Consider the following 13669-nt stretch of genomic DNA (forward strand, 5'->3'; position numbering starts at 1 on the left):
AGCTGTGCTCAGAAAGCTGTGAGATTAAAAACAAATACTATGTCACACGCACGCTGAACCAGAAAGCCATAAGTAGAGGAGAGAAACGGAATCTGAACCCCCTACACCACAAAATGTTTTCGTAATTTAACTTTTCAGGGTATACTAAAATATTTACATGCATTCACATGCAATCAAGGCTGGTGCACACCGGCGACTAGCCGCGGTCGCGCGACCATTTGCGACTGGCGACCAAATTGCGAGCGACGTTCACACCGGCAAGGCTTCATGCGAGCGACCGGAAGTCGCAAACCCGGGGAGTCACGTACAGGTCTCGTTATCAACGAGAACTTGGGCGACCGGCGATGATCAGCTGATCAGATACGGAGCCCGCTGAGCGCGACGCGTTTGTTTTTGACGGCTGTGTTTGCGTAGCCTTCTCCCGGCAGCATCATAGACTTCGAGCCGAGTGATGAAGAAGAGGTTGTGGCGGTGCTGATGTGCTCAGTCAATGTGTCGGCGCTGGCAGCACGAAAACCTTCAAAGCAAGCAAGGCGGTGGTGGGTGAGACCGTCCCTTCGCTCGCGAGAAGTGGCTGACACAGGACGTCTGCTTCTCGACTTGCGCTCGCACGACGAGGAGTATTTCCGAGACTAAGTTTATGGTTGTTTTACGTGCTTATAAGATAGTGCGTAACATGTTATCTCATTCATTTTTTGGTGGTTAGCTTCATGCGGATGCCGCCACGAACGTTCGATACTTTGCTCGAACTGCTGCGCCCCGCAATATCCAAGCAGGACACAAACTACCGGCCTGCAATTTCGGCGCACGACTGCCTGGCCATGACCATTAGGTAAGAGCGTGTGGTTTGAAGATTAATATGCTGTGGCTTGCGGCGGCGCTTCGCTTGTAAGGAAGTTTTGCTTGGGTGGATAGAACGAATTGCATTTATGACGTATGCGGGCTCGATGGTGCAGTCGTTACTGCGGTCGGCAGTTTACGCGTAGGTGACGGGTTTGATTACGGCCGCACCGATCGCCTTTAGGTGGAGGCGAAATGCACTTAAGTTGGCGCGTTTGTGGCGCACGTACGTTAAGAATCTCAGGTGGTGAATATTTGAAAACCATCTGTTGTGGCTTATTGCGAATCAGTACGTGGTTTCCGCTTGTAAAATCCCAGAAAATGGGATTCTGTGCTACACAGTGACATCACATTGTGGACGTGTCAGTTCCCGTTTTCTGTTATCCTGATGCACAGGTACTATATAGAGCGCAATTATTAATGATGTTATAAAATAAGTAAAACACAATCCTAAGCTTTGCGAGTACAAGTATGCACAAATTGTAAGGACAAATTGGTGTGCTGTTCGAGGCACTCAAAGAGTATTCATGCCAAAAATATTTTTCAGCTTCGGGGAGGGAGGAGGTTCAACCAACCACCCTTTATGTATCTGCATGCACGACGGTGTGTGTTCGCACAAGTACACATGCGAAATTTCTTACAAACATGGGCAGCGTTTAACCCCTGCACCTTGCTAAAATGATACGTATGTTCTGTTAAATTGACAGTGACCCAATGCACTGTGGACAGTAGTGCAGTGGCAAAACGCATTGTGGACGTTAGCACATTGTGTGAAAGCAATATAAACAATAGACTTGAGTGATGTATGTTTTGTGAAATAGGTTCTCCTTGAATTTACAGCTTTTCAGAAATCCATGCTAAGCGAATTGCTACAGGTACGTTTAGGTTGCCCTTCTTCAACCTGAGTGATATGAGCACGTACGCTCTTCCATGAAAAGGTTGATGCATGCTTATGATTCGCCAAAATGTGTACGCACAGAAATATTCACTGCATATACGACAGCTTGCAGAGTGCACAAGCAGTGCAGTGAGGTTCTAAATGTTAAATGTCCAGTCACCTGTAAAGTAATTAGTGAAGGTGCTCAATTAACAAAGAAAGCTCTATCTGAAAGGATTGCCGTCATAAGGACCGAGCAGTGTACCTCATGCATGCTAATTTCAGTGTATTTATTTATTTCATTGCTGCATCTCATTGCCTTGCCAGGTTTTTGGCGACAGGCGAAACCCAGAGGGACGTGGCCTTCAACTTCCTAGCGGGAAGATCAACCGTTTCCTCCATACTGTCGGAGGTCAGTGAGGCCCTTTGGCTTGTACTCCAGCCACCGTACCTCCGGCACCCTTCAATAACAGATGAGTGGATGAAGGTATGGCAGGCTAGTATTTCCAGCATTTTTGCAGCAACGATATTGACACATTGCTGGCTTGTGCTGCTTTGTGTGGTGTAATTGAAATGTAGCTAGCATGTTACCAAAATAGCACACACTTTAGGACACTGCCTTTTAGGCATTGCACAATATATTGGAACAACCAAGGACATAAAATCGCTATTTGATAGATTTGTGTATGCATTTGTGAGACAAGCTATCGTGTGTTCAGAGTGAAGGTGGTTGACACACAACTCAATAGCAGCAACTTTACTGGCAAAGTCGATGCAACGCAACGTAAAGGTAACTCAGTCATTAAAGGAGTGTGTAACATTGGAAGGTTTTCCACCAAAATACTCATGGCTGATGTGTGTGAGTTTGGTTTTAACTGAGAAATGACATGAAAAAGTGAATGTGCTTGCATGTAAGAAGTGCAATGCAACCCCGATCAGCCTATGTTAACCCTAATATATTGTGGCAAAACACTGGAAACACACCTTTACAGGAAGGGAGAAATGTATGTTGAACTAAACTGGGCATGATGTGCTTTTGTTTAGCTCATCGTAATCCTGACCCTCTCAACACAGGGGAGCACATGAGGATAATCATATGCAAAATGCATTGCACCAAGGGCTTTATGTTCATTAGTACTCAATAACTTGCATATAATTGAAGTAAACATTCCGTTTCAATAGGAAATGCAGGTTGCCTATCAGAGTTTATTGTAAAACCTGTAGGCAACCTGTTTGGCATAGCATCAGTGTCATAACCTTTGTCATATTGACTTAAGAGTCCCTTCAGGAGAGGCAAATATTTAGCTACAAATGCTTTTTGGCTACAAAAAGTTTTGAGTATTTGAAGCAGCCAGATGTACATTTTGTAGCAGTGGCAACGTGTGTGAAGGCAATCATTTGTTGGATTTTTTTCGCAGATTTCACAAGAATTTCACGAGAGGTGGAACATCCCTCACTGCCTCGGTGCTATAGATGGCAAGTACGTGACCATAGAGTGCCCTGCGAACTCCGGGTCTGTGGACTTCAACTATAAGGGCTCATTCAGCAAGTTGCTGCTTGCTGTGTGTGATGCATAATACAGGTGATTCTGGGTTCTTGTATTGAAATGTGTACACTAGTAAGGTAGCATCAGCATTATGAGCCTAGGTGTTGAAAATTTCATTAATGCGCAAAGGAACAAGTGATATTCAAGAGGATGAGCGATGTGTATGATTTTCCTTTGCCATGTGGGCATGCGTGTACATAGAACTTTAGAAGGCTATACAGTAGTCCATCCTTGAGAGTGGCGGACTGCTGCGCAACTTGGTAACTCATTAGAGATAAATGCTGCACAAAACAATATAGGTGTCTAGTTATTTTGTGCACCACTGACGTAACAATGAGTATTGTATGCGGATGCAGTTACAGTGCATGGTCAAACAATATTTTTCATAGAAAGACAATGGGTTTCAAGACATGCTCTGAATATTGGTGGCTGGCCTTTGCTGAAAGTCTTATAGCTACAGTACTTTTGCACCCAGGTTCATATACGTGGAATTCGGGCACTCTGGAAGTGAAAGTGAGGGTGGGATTTTCTCCTGCTGCAATCTCCAAAAAAATATTTTGCAAGAAGCACTGGGCTTGCCACCAGTGAGCACCATGGGCAACGAGGGTCCCCTTCCTTACTTCTTCGTCAGAGAAGAGGCCTTCCCGTTGAAGGAGTACGTGATGGGGCCATACGCAAGACGGAGTAAGTTAAGAATGTCTGAAATAAAGGCTTCGTTTTTTTCAATTTATGTGCAAGAGCTTTGCAGAAGGTATGCTACAACGATCCCTGTTGTGATTTTGGACATCAGATAGGTGGCTCAAGATATTATTACCTGTTTGTGTTTACTATTTTGTAAGTAACAGCACAAGCTTTCAGGACTAAAGCCATTGTATTGTAGCTGTTACGTGCCATCTTAATTTTACTAAGGAATTGTTGCACCGTGATGTGTCTGTAGAAATGTAGACTGTGCATGAATTTTAAGGAAAAATGTTGGCACACCTCTCTCGTGATTAAACACGTATTTAATGTTGTGGGAAAGAAGGTGCTTGCACTGGTACAATTACAACACATTACACCCGAGCAATATGTGGTCCGAATTACGCCTCAAACATGGGTGAATGCGGGACATCGCTGCTTACATTTGAAAAAAAAAGAGGGGTACAAATTTCGTCGTTATATGACTTGACAAATGACCTGTGAGATTTGTTAAAAGCAATATGCAATAGAGAAGTGTGCAATAGAGAAGGCAATCGTGCTTCAGAAGTATGCAAAAATGGTTCGGTTGGGGCAATGCGAGAACAGCCACCAAAACTCGAAATGAGGAGCAAAACAAGGGCGTACTCTTTAAGCACACACTAACGACTAGTGCGCTTAATTCTGCTTCTTTGTGTGATTGTTTTGAATTTTGAGATTTTTTTCTTGCATAGATGTAGGTAATTAGAGTTATACAGTTTATCGGGGCCTTTGAAAGTCGCTTACAGAAACATCTGTGATGGCAAGTTAGCATCTTTGCTGGACCTTTGTGACAGTGCATGGCTCACTGCATGTTTCTCTTGTTATCACCAATGATAGCCTTATGTTATATAAGGCTTGTGGGCTTATTTTTGCTACAGTGTTCAGTGTTGACCTTTTCAGCACTGCATGAAGACAAGTCCTACGAGCGTCGCGTCTTCAATTATAGGATGTCCAGGGCACGCCACACTATTGAGAATACCTTTGGCATTCTGGCACAAAGGTGGAGGGTGCTGCGCCGACCCATTAAGGTGAAAGAAGTCAATATAAAGGCATACATCGGAGCATGCATAGTGCTACATAACATTCTCCTTAAGGAGTCCACAGCATCCTCCACTGCCTATTGCCCCCCTGGTGCCACAGACAGCGAGGATTGGGAAGGACATCTTTCACCTGAAAGCTGGAGGGACGAGGAAGCAGCCGGCGGAGTGCTCATACCATCAAGGCCTACCGGCTGCAATACTGCGCGGTATGCTTTCATTCAATTTATGACTGTTGAGGTGCCATGACACATATAGTGCGCAACCGACAAAGACTGAAGGATACAGAAGGGACACAGACGAGAGGCTCACATGCGTTTCGCATTAGTAATGGGCATTTAAACAGTGCTCGCACAGTAGGTTTTATGTTAAAGCATACGACAAACACACATTGTAAAAAATGTTGCTCTGCAGCAACGTTTTTAGAATGCACTTTGTAAAAGAAAACATGTAAAGACATGAACACTATGTGTATGTCAAATCGTCTCTGTTGCTCAAGAGCTAGTCAAGTTTTACTACTTTTAATTATAAGCATCAGTTGGTGAAAGTTCTTTAGTACTACCACACATCAAAGCAAGAGAATGTGTAGAAGATGCTAGTAGTATTCACAATGACAATATGAAGAAAGAAGCGCAGTGAAAGGATACCTTGGTGCTGGTAAAATGAACCTCTGACCCTCGAATATAACGTGCTATGTTCTACCATGGTAGCTTCTACCAAATCTCCCCGGTAACTTTATGGGAGATTTGTGGGCACAAGTTTTGTCCCTAGAAGTGCCAATCTTTACGTCTATTAGGTTTCTTCCCATTTATATCATAATTACTACCAACAGCATCCTATATACTTTTATCGTTTTTTTTTGTTTGTTCTAATTAGAACTGTGTCTACCTAACAGAAATGAGTCCTTGATTCTTCTACTTTCCTATTGTAGCTCAATATATGTTAACAAAGGAGCAATAAGAGAACATAGAGGTCAACCTTGTTCCAAATTGGTGGGCACAGCCATGTGCCGCGCAAGATGAGGTTTTAACAAAACAAAGCGATATTCCTGTTGAGTAACTTGCTGGTGCCTAATGAATGTATCTATCAATTATGGTGAATTTCGAGCTGACCGAGTTACATTTAATTAGGTTTAACTGTACAGGGCAATCGTTCTCTCAAAAGTGTACAATGGTTTTGTCCAAATGCGAGCAGTTGCTGATCTTGGCTGTCATGGAACTTGATATATCGAAATTTCTAAAGTTAGTCAGTAAATATGCATTCTATCAGAAGCTGTGATGATGCCGTAGAAAATAGACAGCAGAGGTAGCGCTCATTAATACATAAAAATGAGCAACACACATGGCACTTATGCGTTGCAGGTATGCCAAGAAAGCTCGAGATAAATTGGCGCACTACTTCGTCGCAGACGGCCAGGTTCCTTGGCCGGACAAAATGGTGAACAGCACTTGAGGCGTACAAGGTGAAGGCGTGTTGTAAATGCATTTTATTACTTACAGAACTTGTGTACATAGCATTCTCTTAAGCTAAACAAAGAAGAGAAAAATCACCGGTGACACAACAGATACATTACAGGGAAAACTATGTCATGTCCAAATATAACCATGAAAACACAAAAATAAATAATTCATGTTAAAGTCTTTGAGTTCATGCACAGTTATCACTACAATTATCACAGAAATAAGTTGCCTTAGAGGGGTCATGACACCCAATTTTCAACCATAATGTGTGTTGTACGGGCTGATTCTTGTATGTTCACAGACAAGCTGGCAAAATTTGAGCAATTTGGTCGAGCTGTTAATTTATAATCGAATATTTTTATAAACGAGCTAGTGGCCATACAGTTGGGCAACACTGACGCACTCCCTAGCCGTTACATCACGAACCGCTGGCTCGGCAAGCTGCTGCACGGTGTGCATTCTGGCAAATGGTCGTGTTTCGTCATCAACTGCGCTTGCAATCAAATTTTTTTGTCGAACTCGCCACTAAAGCTAAATTTCCATGGCTTATTTTTGTCTAAAATAGTCTCTTAACGCCACTTTTCACACGTGTACTAGCACATTTGACTCTATAGTTTTGTTTTTGCTGATAACCGTGAATTGTTGGGTGACCAGTCATGACCTCTTTAAGTTGGGACTAGAGAAGCGAACACAAGATAAAAAAAGGTGGGTGTCATTGGCGGTATGTAAACACTTCAAGTTGCTTCACTGCTCTGACATAGTTTCACCTCTGCTTCATACAGCATAAGTTCTAGTGCATGCATTATATCTTGCGCATTGTGTACTGGTAGCTCTCCGAGGTGTGCATCGGTAATAGAGCGAAGAAACCAAAGTTATGTTTTTTGTTAATTCCTCTGTTCGGTCAGATGTGTTCAAGGTGCTCCATGCATGCTTGCACCACAGCTTCATGGCTTGCGCCCTCTCCTGCATTGCTATAAAGCAAGTGTGATCTGTGATTCATGCATATGAATGCTTTAAGGTGGCATTGTTACTTCATAAAGCACTGTTTAGTAAAAGAAAAGTGTGAGAATGACAAGGTAGAAACAGAAGAAACAAGACAGCACTGACCTTCAACTGATGTTTGTGATTTTGGGCACTATGAAAAGAAAAAAAACATAGAGTAACTGAAGCAAATGAAATAGCACACTTAAAAGATAAATGTGTCAATAGGGCGTCTACCTCTCTTTGAGAAATAAATGGGCTTTTCATCTTTGAAACGGACACTCGTGTTTTTCGATAGGGTGCTGATGTTGTGATATTGACGTCTAATATTGCGGTAGTTGCATGGGTTCTGTCTGCCATAGTATAAATGTGCCCACAATAAAAAACATCAGTTTAAAGTCTGTGCTCTGTCCTGTTTTTTCTGTTTCTACCTTGTCGTTCTCACACTGTTTTTTTTACTATGTCTGTGTACCAACTAGACCAAGCATTAACCTTAACAAGTTTTGTTTTTTGTATCATGTGCAGGATTGTTAGAAAAACATCTGCAAGTTTATCCTATAGCTCTTGCGGTATATCTCACCTAGCACCCTCGCAGGTCCTTTGTCGTCTTGACGAGCGTGACCTACAGTGAATTATACATATTGCTTAAATGTACAGAAAGAGATTCTTTTCAAAAAGTTGTGATTGTAATCTCTCGTCAGGAGTACCTAAAATAATTGTTTCATTTACGCACAGTTTTGATGGTGGCTACTCTCTTGAGGTGGTTGCTGAAGCATCACTGCAGAAGGAAGTATTACTATATAACTTATGAAGTGTTACAATTGCCTGCAGCAGAATCTGTTGTGAAAACATTAGACACATTCTCCAAATGTGCTAGAACACGAAGAAAGTTACAAAACGTGTTTTTATGTTGGCTATCTATGCATGCGCTTCATTCGTCATTACTTAGGCGGATTCATAAAGGTTTTACCGTATTTACTCGCATAATAGGCGCACTTTTTTTTTCAGAAAATCCGGCTCGAAGTTAGGGGTGCGCCAATTACGCGGGGTAAAATTTTCGAAAATTTTTTCAACTCGGTTCTCGCGCTTTAAATCTGCACACTTGTCAAGTAAAAGGCGGCTTTATCGTTTACCAATTAATTCAGCATAAAACAAACATACCTACGTACCTTTTAATGAACAAGCGAGAGCCGTCCACTGCACACACACACGTAAAATTTATTTACACAAAAGTCGTAGCTGTTCCTTCTTTTCCCTATTCGGAGTCCGAGTCGGAGATCACACATTCATCCTCGCCGAGCGGGGATTCGTTTTCGGTGTTCGAATCATCCGCACCCCACAACATGTCATCCTCACTCGCATCCAGTGCTCGAGATACCCGTCTTCTTGAAGCTTTTCCTGACGACTTCGTCGGAGATCGCCTGCCACGCTTCCACGATCTAAGCGCACAGCATTTCCACAGGCGGCCTCTTAATCTTACCACCTGGAGTCAGCTGATGTTGTCCTCCAGCCATCCAGGTAGTGTACAGCCTTCGAACATTGTCCTTGAAAGGTTTATTCAAGGACACGTCTAAAGGCTGCAGTATCGATGTGAGGCCGCCCGGAATCACTGCCAGAGCTGTGCGCAGCTCCTTTAGCTCATCTCGTACGCGGTCTACTAGGTGCCCACGAAAACTGTCCAGGACAAGCATGGACGGCAACAACAGACCACCAGGCCGCCTACCCCAGACTGTTTTAACCCAATCCACCTTGAGTTCCGCGCTCATCCAGCCTTTTTCCTGGACTCTGACGTAGATGCCTTGAGGGAATTTCGCCTTTGGGAGCGTCTTACGTTTAAAAATAACGTAAGGCGGTAGCTTACGCCCATCCGCTGTCACCGCCAGCATTACGGTGCATCGTTGTTTATCACCGCCAGACGTTCTGACGATGACGCTCCGTGCACCTTTCTCCTCCACTGTCGTGTTCCACGGCATATCAAAGCAAAGGGGGGTCTGATCAGCGTTGCCGATCTGGGACAAAATGAAGTCTTTCTGCTGTCGGAGCTTTATAACAAAACTGTGAAAGTCCACCACTTTGTCCTCACATGCTGCGGGCAAGCACTGGCGCAAGGTGGTCCGCCTTGGCAGTGCGAGGCCATGGCGCCGCATGAAACGAGTTGTCCATTCGGAGCTGGCTTTGAACTCTTTTGCTTCGATGCCCTGCGCTTGGGCTATTCTGCGCGCCTCAGTCTGCACAATATCCAACGACACAGCACAGCCGTCTTGTCGTAGCTCCCGTATATGCCGGACCAGTTGCTCTTCGACGTTCGGATACCTGCCGGTCTTGGCACCGCGGAAAGCCCGTCGTGTCTTCTTCGTCGCCTTGAGTTTTTCTTCTTGATCCCTCCAGTACCGAATACTGGTTTCTCCAACGCCGAAATGCCTGCTTGCAGCCCGGTTGCCGTGCTCCAGCGCGTACTGCACTGCCTTCAGTTTAAACCCAGCCGTGTAGCTCGCGTACTTCCCCATGGTGGAACCAAAGTTCAATACACGACCACAACATACGCACACCGCTTGCAAAATGGCATTTCTTTCTTTTTCTCTGATGGTGGTGATGGGGATCGAGCCCCCGGCGTTGTACACGTGACCTCCAAAAAGCGCGGCGATTTGGGGGGTATCAGTAATTGATGGAACAGCCTTTTTTTTTTCGCTCATGGACGCTTTTTTTTTTTTTTCAAGTTTTATTTCGACAAACACGTTGGTTAGGTCGTTGCATTTCGAATTTTTTTTATTTGCTCGTCGATTTGCCTTCTTTTTTTCTTCAGGGTACGGGGACCGCGTTCCAACTGTACCGCTGGGGGGTAGAATCGTTTCTGATCACGGCCAAGTTCGGGGTGCGCCTAATATGCACGGAATTTAAAAAAATCGAATTTTCCGCGACCAAACTAGGGGTGCGCCTATCATGCGAGTGCGCCGATTATGCGAGTAAATACGGTACTCATTGCTGCAGGTGTCGACACCAGTCTCCTCAGCCGTATCAGAGGTACGTTCAGGTTCCGCTGCAGCATGGCTTGGCCGAGGCGGTGAACTGCAGTGATGAAAACTTCTCTCTGTGTATTTGATGGTGCCAGTAGTATATGAACTGTTTTAGGCATTCTTTGGGAGTTAAAATGACAAAATGATTGCACTCAACACGAGGTTTAATCATCATAAGAAGTCGCTTGCGTTCTTGATTAAGCACTGCTGTATAGAAGGTGTGCATACAGAAGTTTAATGTGCCTATTATATTAATAAAATGCTATATAGGCTGCACATCGAAATGAGAACAAGAGATATCTCACTGGCTATGCGAATGAAATTTATACAGTCAATCCTAAATGGCTGTGCAATGATGCGTCTGATGAAACTGTGTGTGCTGTCATTATGCTTCTTGAACACATGCTGCTTATGGCTTTCGCAGCATCATTTTACTGCTACAAATGAGTGAATGGTTCACATTATTCAGCTCATTTGTATAGCAATCAGTGCTGGGCACTTGTTCATAACGAAATGACATGAATGTGTTGCCAGTGTGTGTAGATAATGCATTAGTTTGCTTAATTGCAGCCTGTCACTGAATAATACTTTGCTTTTTCAGAAATATTTAACGTTGCTCAATAACCACATTCACACAGAAACAATGCCTGTGCCCTCATGTATTCCTGTCTGCTTCTGTTCAGTGTTGAGTGCCCTCATGTATTCCTGTCTGCTTCTGTTCAGTGTTGAGTGCTGAATGTATTTTAAGAAATGCAGTGGTTAGGGCAAGCTAACAAATTGAACACCATCTTTCAAACATGCTTGCATTTTTCATAATTTTGCAAAGTACAATCACCTAGCAATAAAAAGTAATGTATCTAGGTCCAAATCCATACGTGTAGAACTTCAAGTGCATGCACATGGTACCGAACATTTTTGTGCATGCTCACCTCTCGTTAGCCTCGTCTGCTAAGATGTGGCTGCTGCAAGAGAACATGCAATATGCGATTCTGTCAGTGCTATTGTGTACATCTTTAGAACATTTTTATTGTTTTGTTACAATATAAATACTCAAGCTGCATTCTTGTAATGAATATGTGTAATGCTTGCCTATGAACAGCCTCATGACACATGCAATAAGCGATCTCTCCAGATATTTAGATTTTATATTAAGCCTTCTTTCTTTCGGTAACTAAGAACTGTGAATGACACAGAAGTACACTCAATTCTCTCATTCTTGGTGTTCTGTTTTCGAAGTTCTGTTTTGTGAAGCTGTCCACATGCCAGTTGTACGGTATGCTATATTTTTTGCGTTGTTTTGATGCATTGTGCTATGCTAACCAAAACATTTCATTTTTTGTTCAATGAAGGGTAAGCACTATTCATTACCTTTGGTCAATGGCACTCAAGTTGCACAGTACCCTGAAAGAATGATGCACAGAGTTATTCTTCGTAGCTGTACCCACAATTATTCGAAATTAAAACAGCCCATTGCCACTATGTTCTGAACACATGCATGCCCACTGTGAATTACCTCCTGGGACTTCCATGTTTATGTGCAGTGTACTTCTGTGTATTTATATGTGTGTATTTATGTGTATGTATAACAATCATGTGAATTAAATACACTTTCCCTGTTTAGTACTCAATAGTCAACTAATACTGAACTTATGCCTCAGGCTCAGACTCACATTCCATTAATTCAAGCATGGCCTCAAAATGGGGCCATTTTATTGTTGGAATGTCGGCTGCTCTGGCTCCGCTTCTTTGTTTCTCACGTGTATCTTGTTGTTTCCTTTTGAAGATATCACGAAGGTTCTTAAATCGTTTCTCAACAAGGACACCTGAAAACAAAACCCTTCCTGTAACAATGTCTTCTGCATACTGTATCGCTGATAAATTTTCTACTTTATTTCTGCACAATTGTGAGCGGTCTTTATTTTCTTTGCCCAGAACATTTTGGTTGCAGCACCCTAGAAATACGAATATTGGGCATCAAAATGAATCGCATGCAATCTATACTAAAGTATTGGTAGGGGCTTAACGTTGCAAAACCACGACATGATTGAGGGAACCTGCAGTCGAGGATTTCAGAATTGACACCCACCTAGTGTTTCGGACCGTCCGCCTACATCTGCACGACATCACAGCTGAAGCAATGATTAATTATGCAAAGAGTTATGTACTCTGTTTCTTGAAGGTAAGCTTGTCTGCCAAGCTATTGTAACAAAGAGGCTGTTTATGCTGTCAGCAACTGAGGTTCACATGTAAAAAGTCTATTTCATGAACCAGCACATGATGTCTTCATCACCTTCTCAGTGAAGCTTTTTAAGCATTACTGCTCTGTGCAAAACTCCACAGGTGAGTATATGCCATTGGTAATGGCCAAGCGCCCCTGCCGTGTACAGCAGGAGCGAGTGTTGTCAAACAAATGTAAACGTTAAATAACTTGAAAAGAAGGGTGAAACAAACTAGAGCAAGATGACAATTTTCGAGAGAAAGAAATGAAACAAACATAGTATATGACTCAAAGTGTAACACAGGGAGAGCGAGAGGAAGGAAAATATAAGAAAATAAAGGGCCCAAAACATGAAAACATACCAACACATAGAAGCAGACATAAAAAATTGGCTTTCAAGTATAGGAACGAAGAAACAAACAGAAACGAGGCACAGTAAGAAGCGGAAAGATATAACCTCTGGGAAGAAAGAGGAATAATCGAGAGATAAAGGCACCAATAGGCAAACACAGGAGAGGAAAGGAACAATTGTGAAGAAACGAGGATTAGATATGGGCCACATTACAGAGGAATAAATTCCCCCATCCGTGCTTTCCTTCAGTGTTCGCCCTGCCACCAGAACACTACCATATCTTTTTTTTTCACAATTGCATGTCATTTGGCATCAACAGTCTGTCTGACTCGCAAATCCGGACATTAGAGTGTGCTGCTAAACATGTTTTGTATGTCTCAATCACACGCTCCTCTATGGAGCGCACAAAATGCGCTCAAAGCAGAAGCTACTTTGTAATCTTTTTAAAACAGTAGAATTGCAACACATAAATAAAATTATGCTTACCCCCCCTCCCCCCCTCCCTCACCGCGCACTCGATATTATGCATTGCAAAGGCCGCACGTTCACAAAAGCACACATTTCCTTGGCCTGACGATGACGTAAAAACACAGCAAGGAGCATGCGCGAGGTGGGTCACAAACCGCG

At 43.1% G+C, this 13669-nt stretch overlaps 1 protein-coding gene across 3 annotated transcripts; it reads left to right on the plus strand.

Annotated features, from left to right (window-relative positions):
• The first annotated feature begins 343 nt into the window (after positions 1-343).
• LOC119161092 (uncharacterized) lies at positions 344-12374 on the plus strand. Of its 3 annotated transcripts, XM_075879946.1 has the most exons (7): positions 345-832; positions 2045-2204; positions 3136-3299; positions 3739-3947; positions 4881-5226; positions 6379-6479; positions 10447-12374. In XM_075879946.1, the coding sequence occupies exons 4-6, from the start codon at positions 3857-3859 to the stop codon at positions 6467-6469; spliced, it is 528 nt and encodes a 175-aa protein (XP_075736061.1). In that variant the 5' UTR covers positions 345-832; positions 2045-2204; positions 3136-3299; positions 3739-3856; the 3' UTR covers positions 6470-6479; positions 10447-12374. The 3 variants fall into 3 exon arrangements, with proteins under 3 accessions (XP_075736062.1, XP_075736061.1, XP_075736060.1); XM_075879947.1 differs by having other exon boundaries at positions 344-832; positions 2045-2129; positions 6379-12374; XM_075879945.1 differs by having other exon boundaries at positions 6379-12374.
• The last annotated feature ends 1295 nt before the right edge of the window (positions 12375-13669 follow it).

Source organism: Rhipicephalus microplus, chromosome X (assembly GCF_043290135.1).
Source record: "Rhipicephalus microplus isolate Deutch F79 chromosome X, USDA_Rmic, whole genome shotgun sequence".
In the NCBI taxonomy this organism is placed as follows: Eukaryota; Metazoa; Arthropoda; class Arachnida; order Ixodida; family Ixodidae; genus Rhipicephalus; species Rhipicephalus microplus.

What these genes read in the sequence shown, in the direction of transcription:
- LOC119161092 (XM_075879947.1), top strand. Translation starts at nt 3,857, where the DNA reads ATGGGCAACGAGGGTCCCCTTCCTTACTTCTTCGTCAGAGAAGAGGCC. An exon ending in GGGGCCATACGCAAGACGGA is followed by an intron (nt 3,948 to 4,880) that starts GTAAGTTAAGAA and finishes TGACCTTTTCAG; the next exon opens with CACTGCATGAAGACAAGTCC. An exon ending in ACCGGCTGCAATACTGCGCG is followed by an intron (nt 5,227 to 6,378) that starts GTATGCTTTCAT and finishes TATGCGTTGCAG; the next exon opens with GTATGCCAAGAAAGCTCGAG.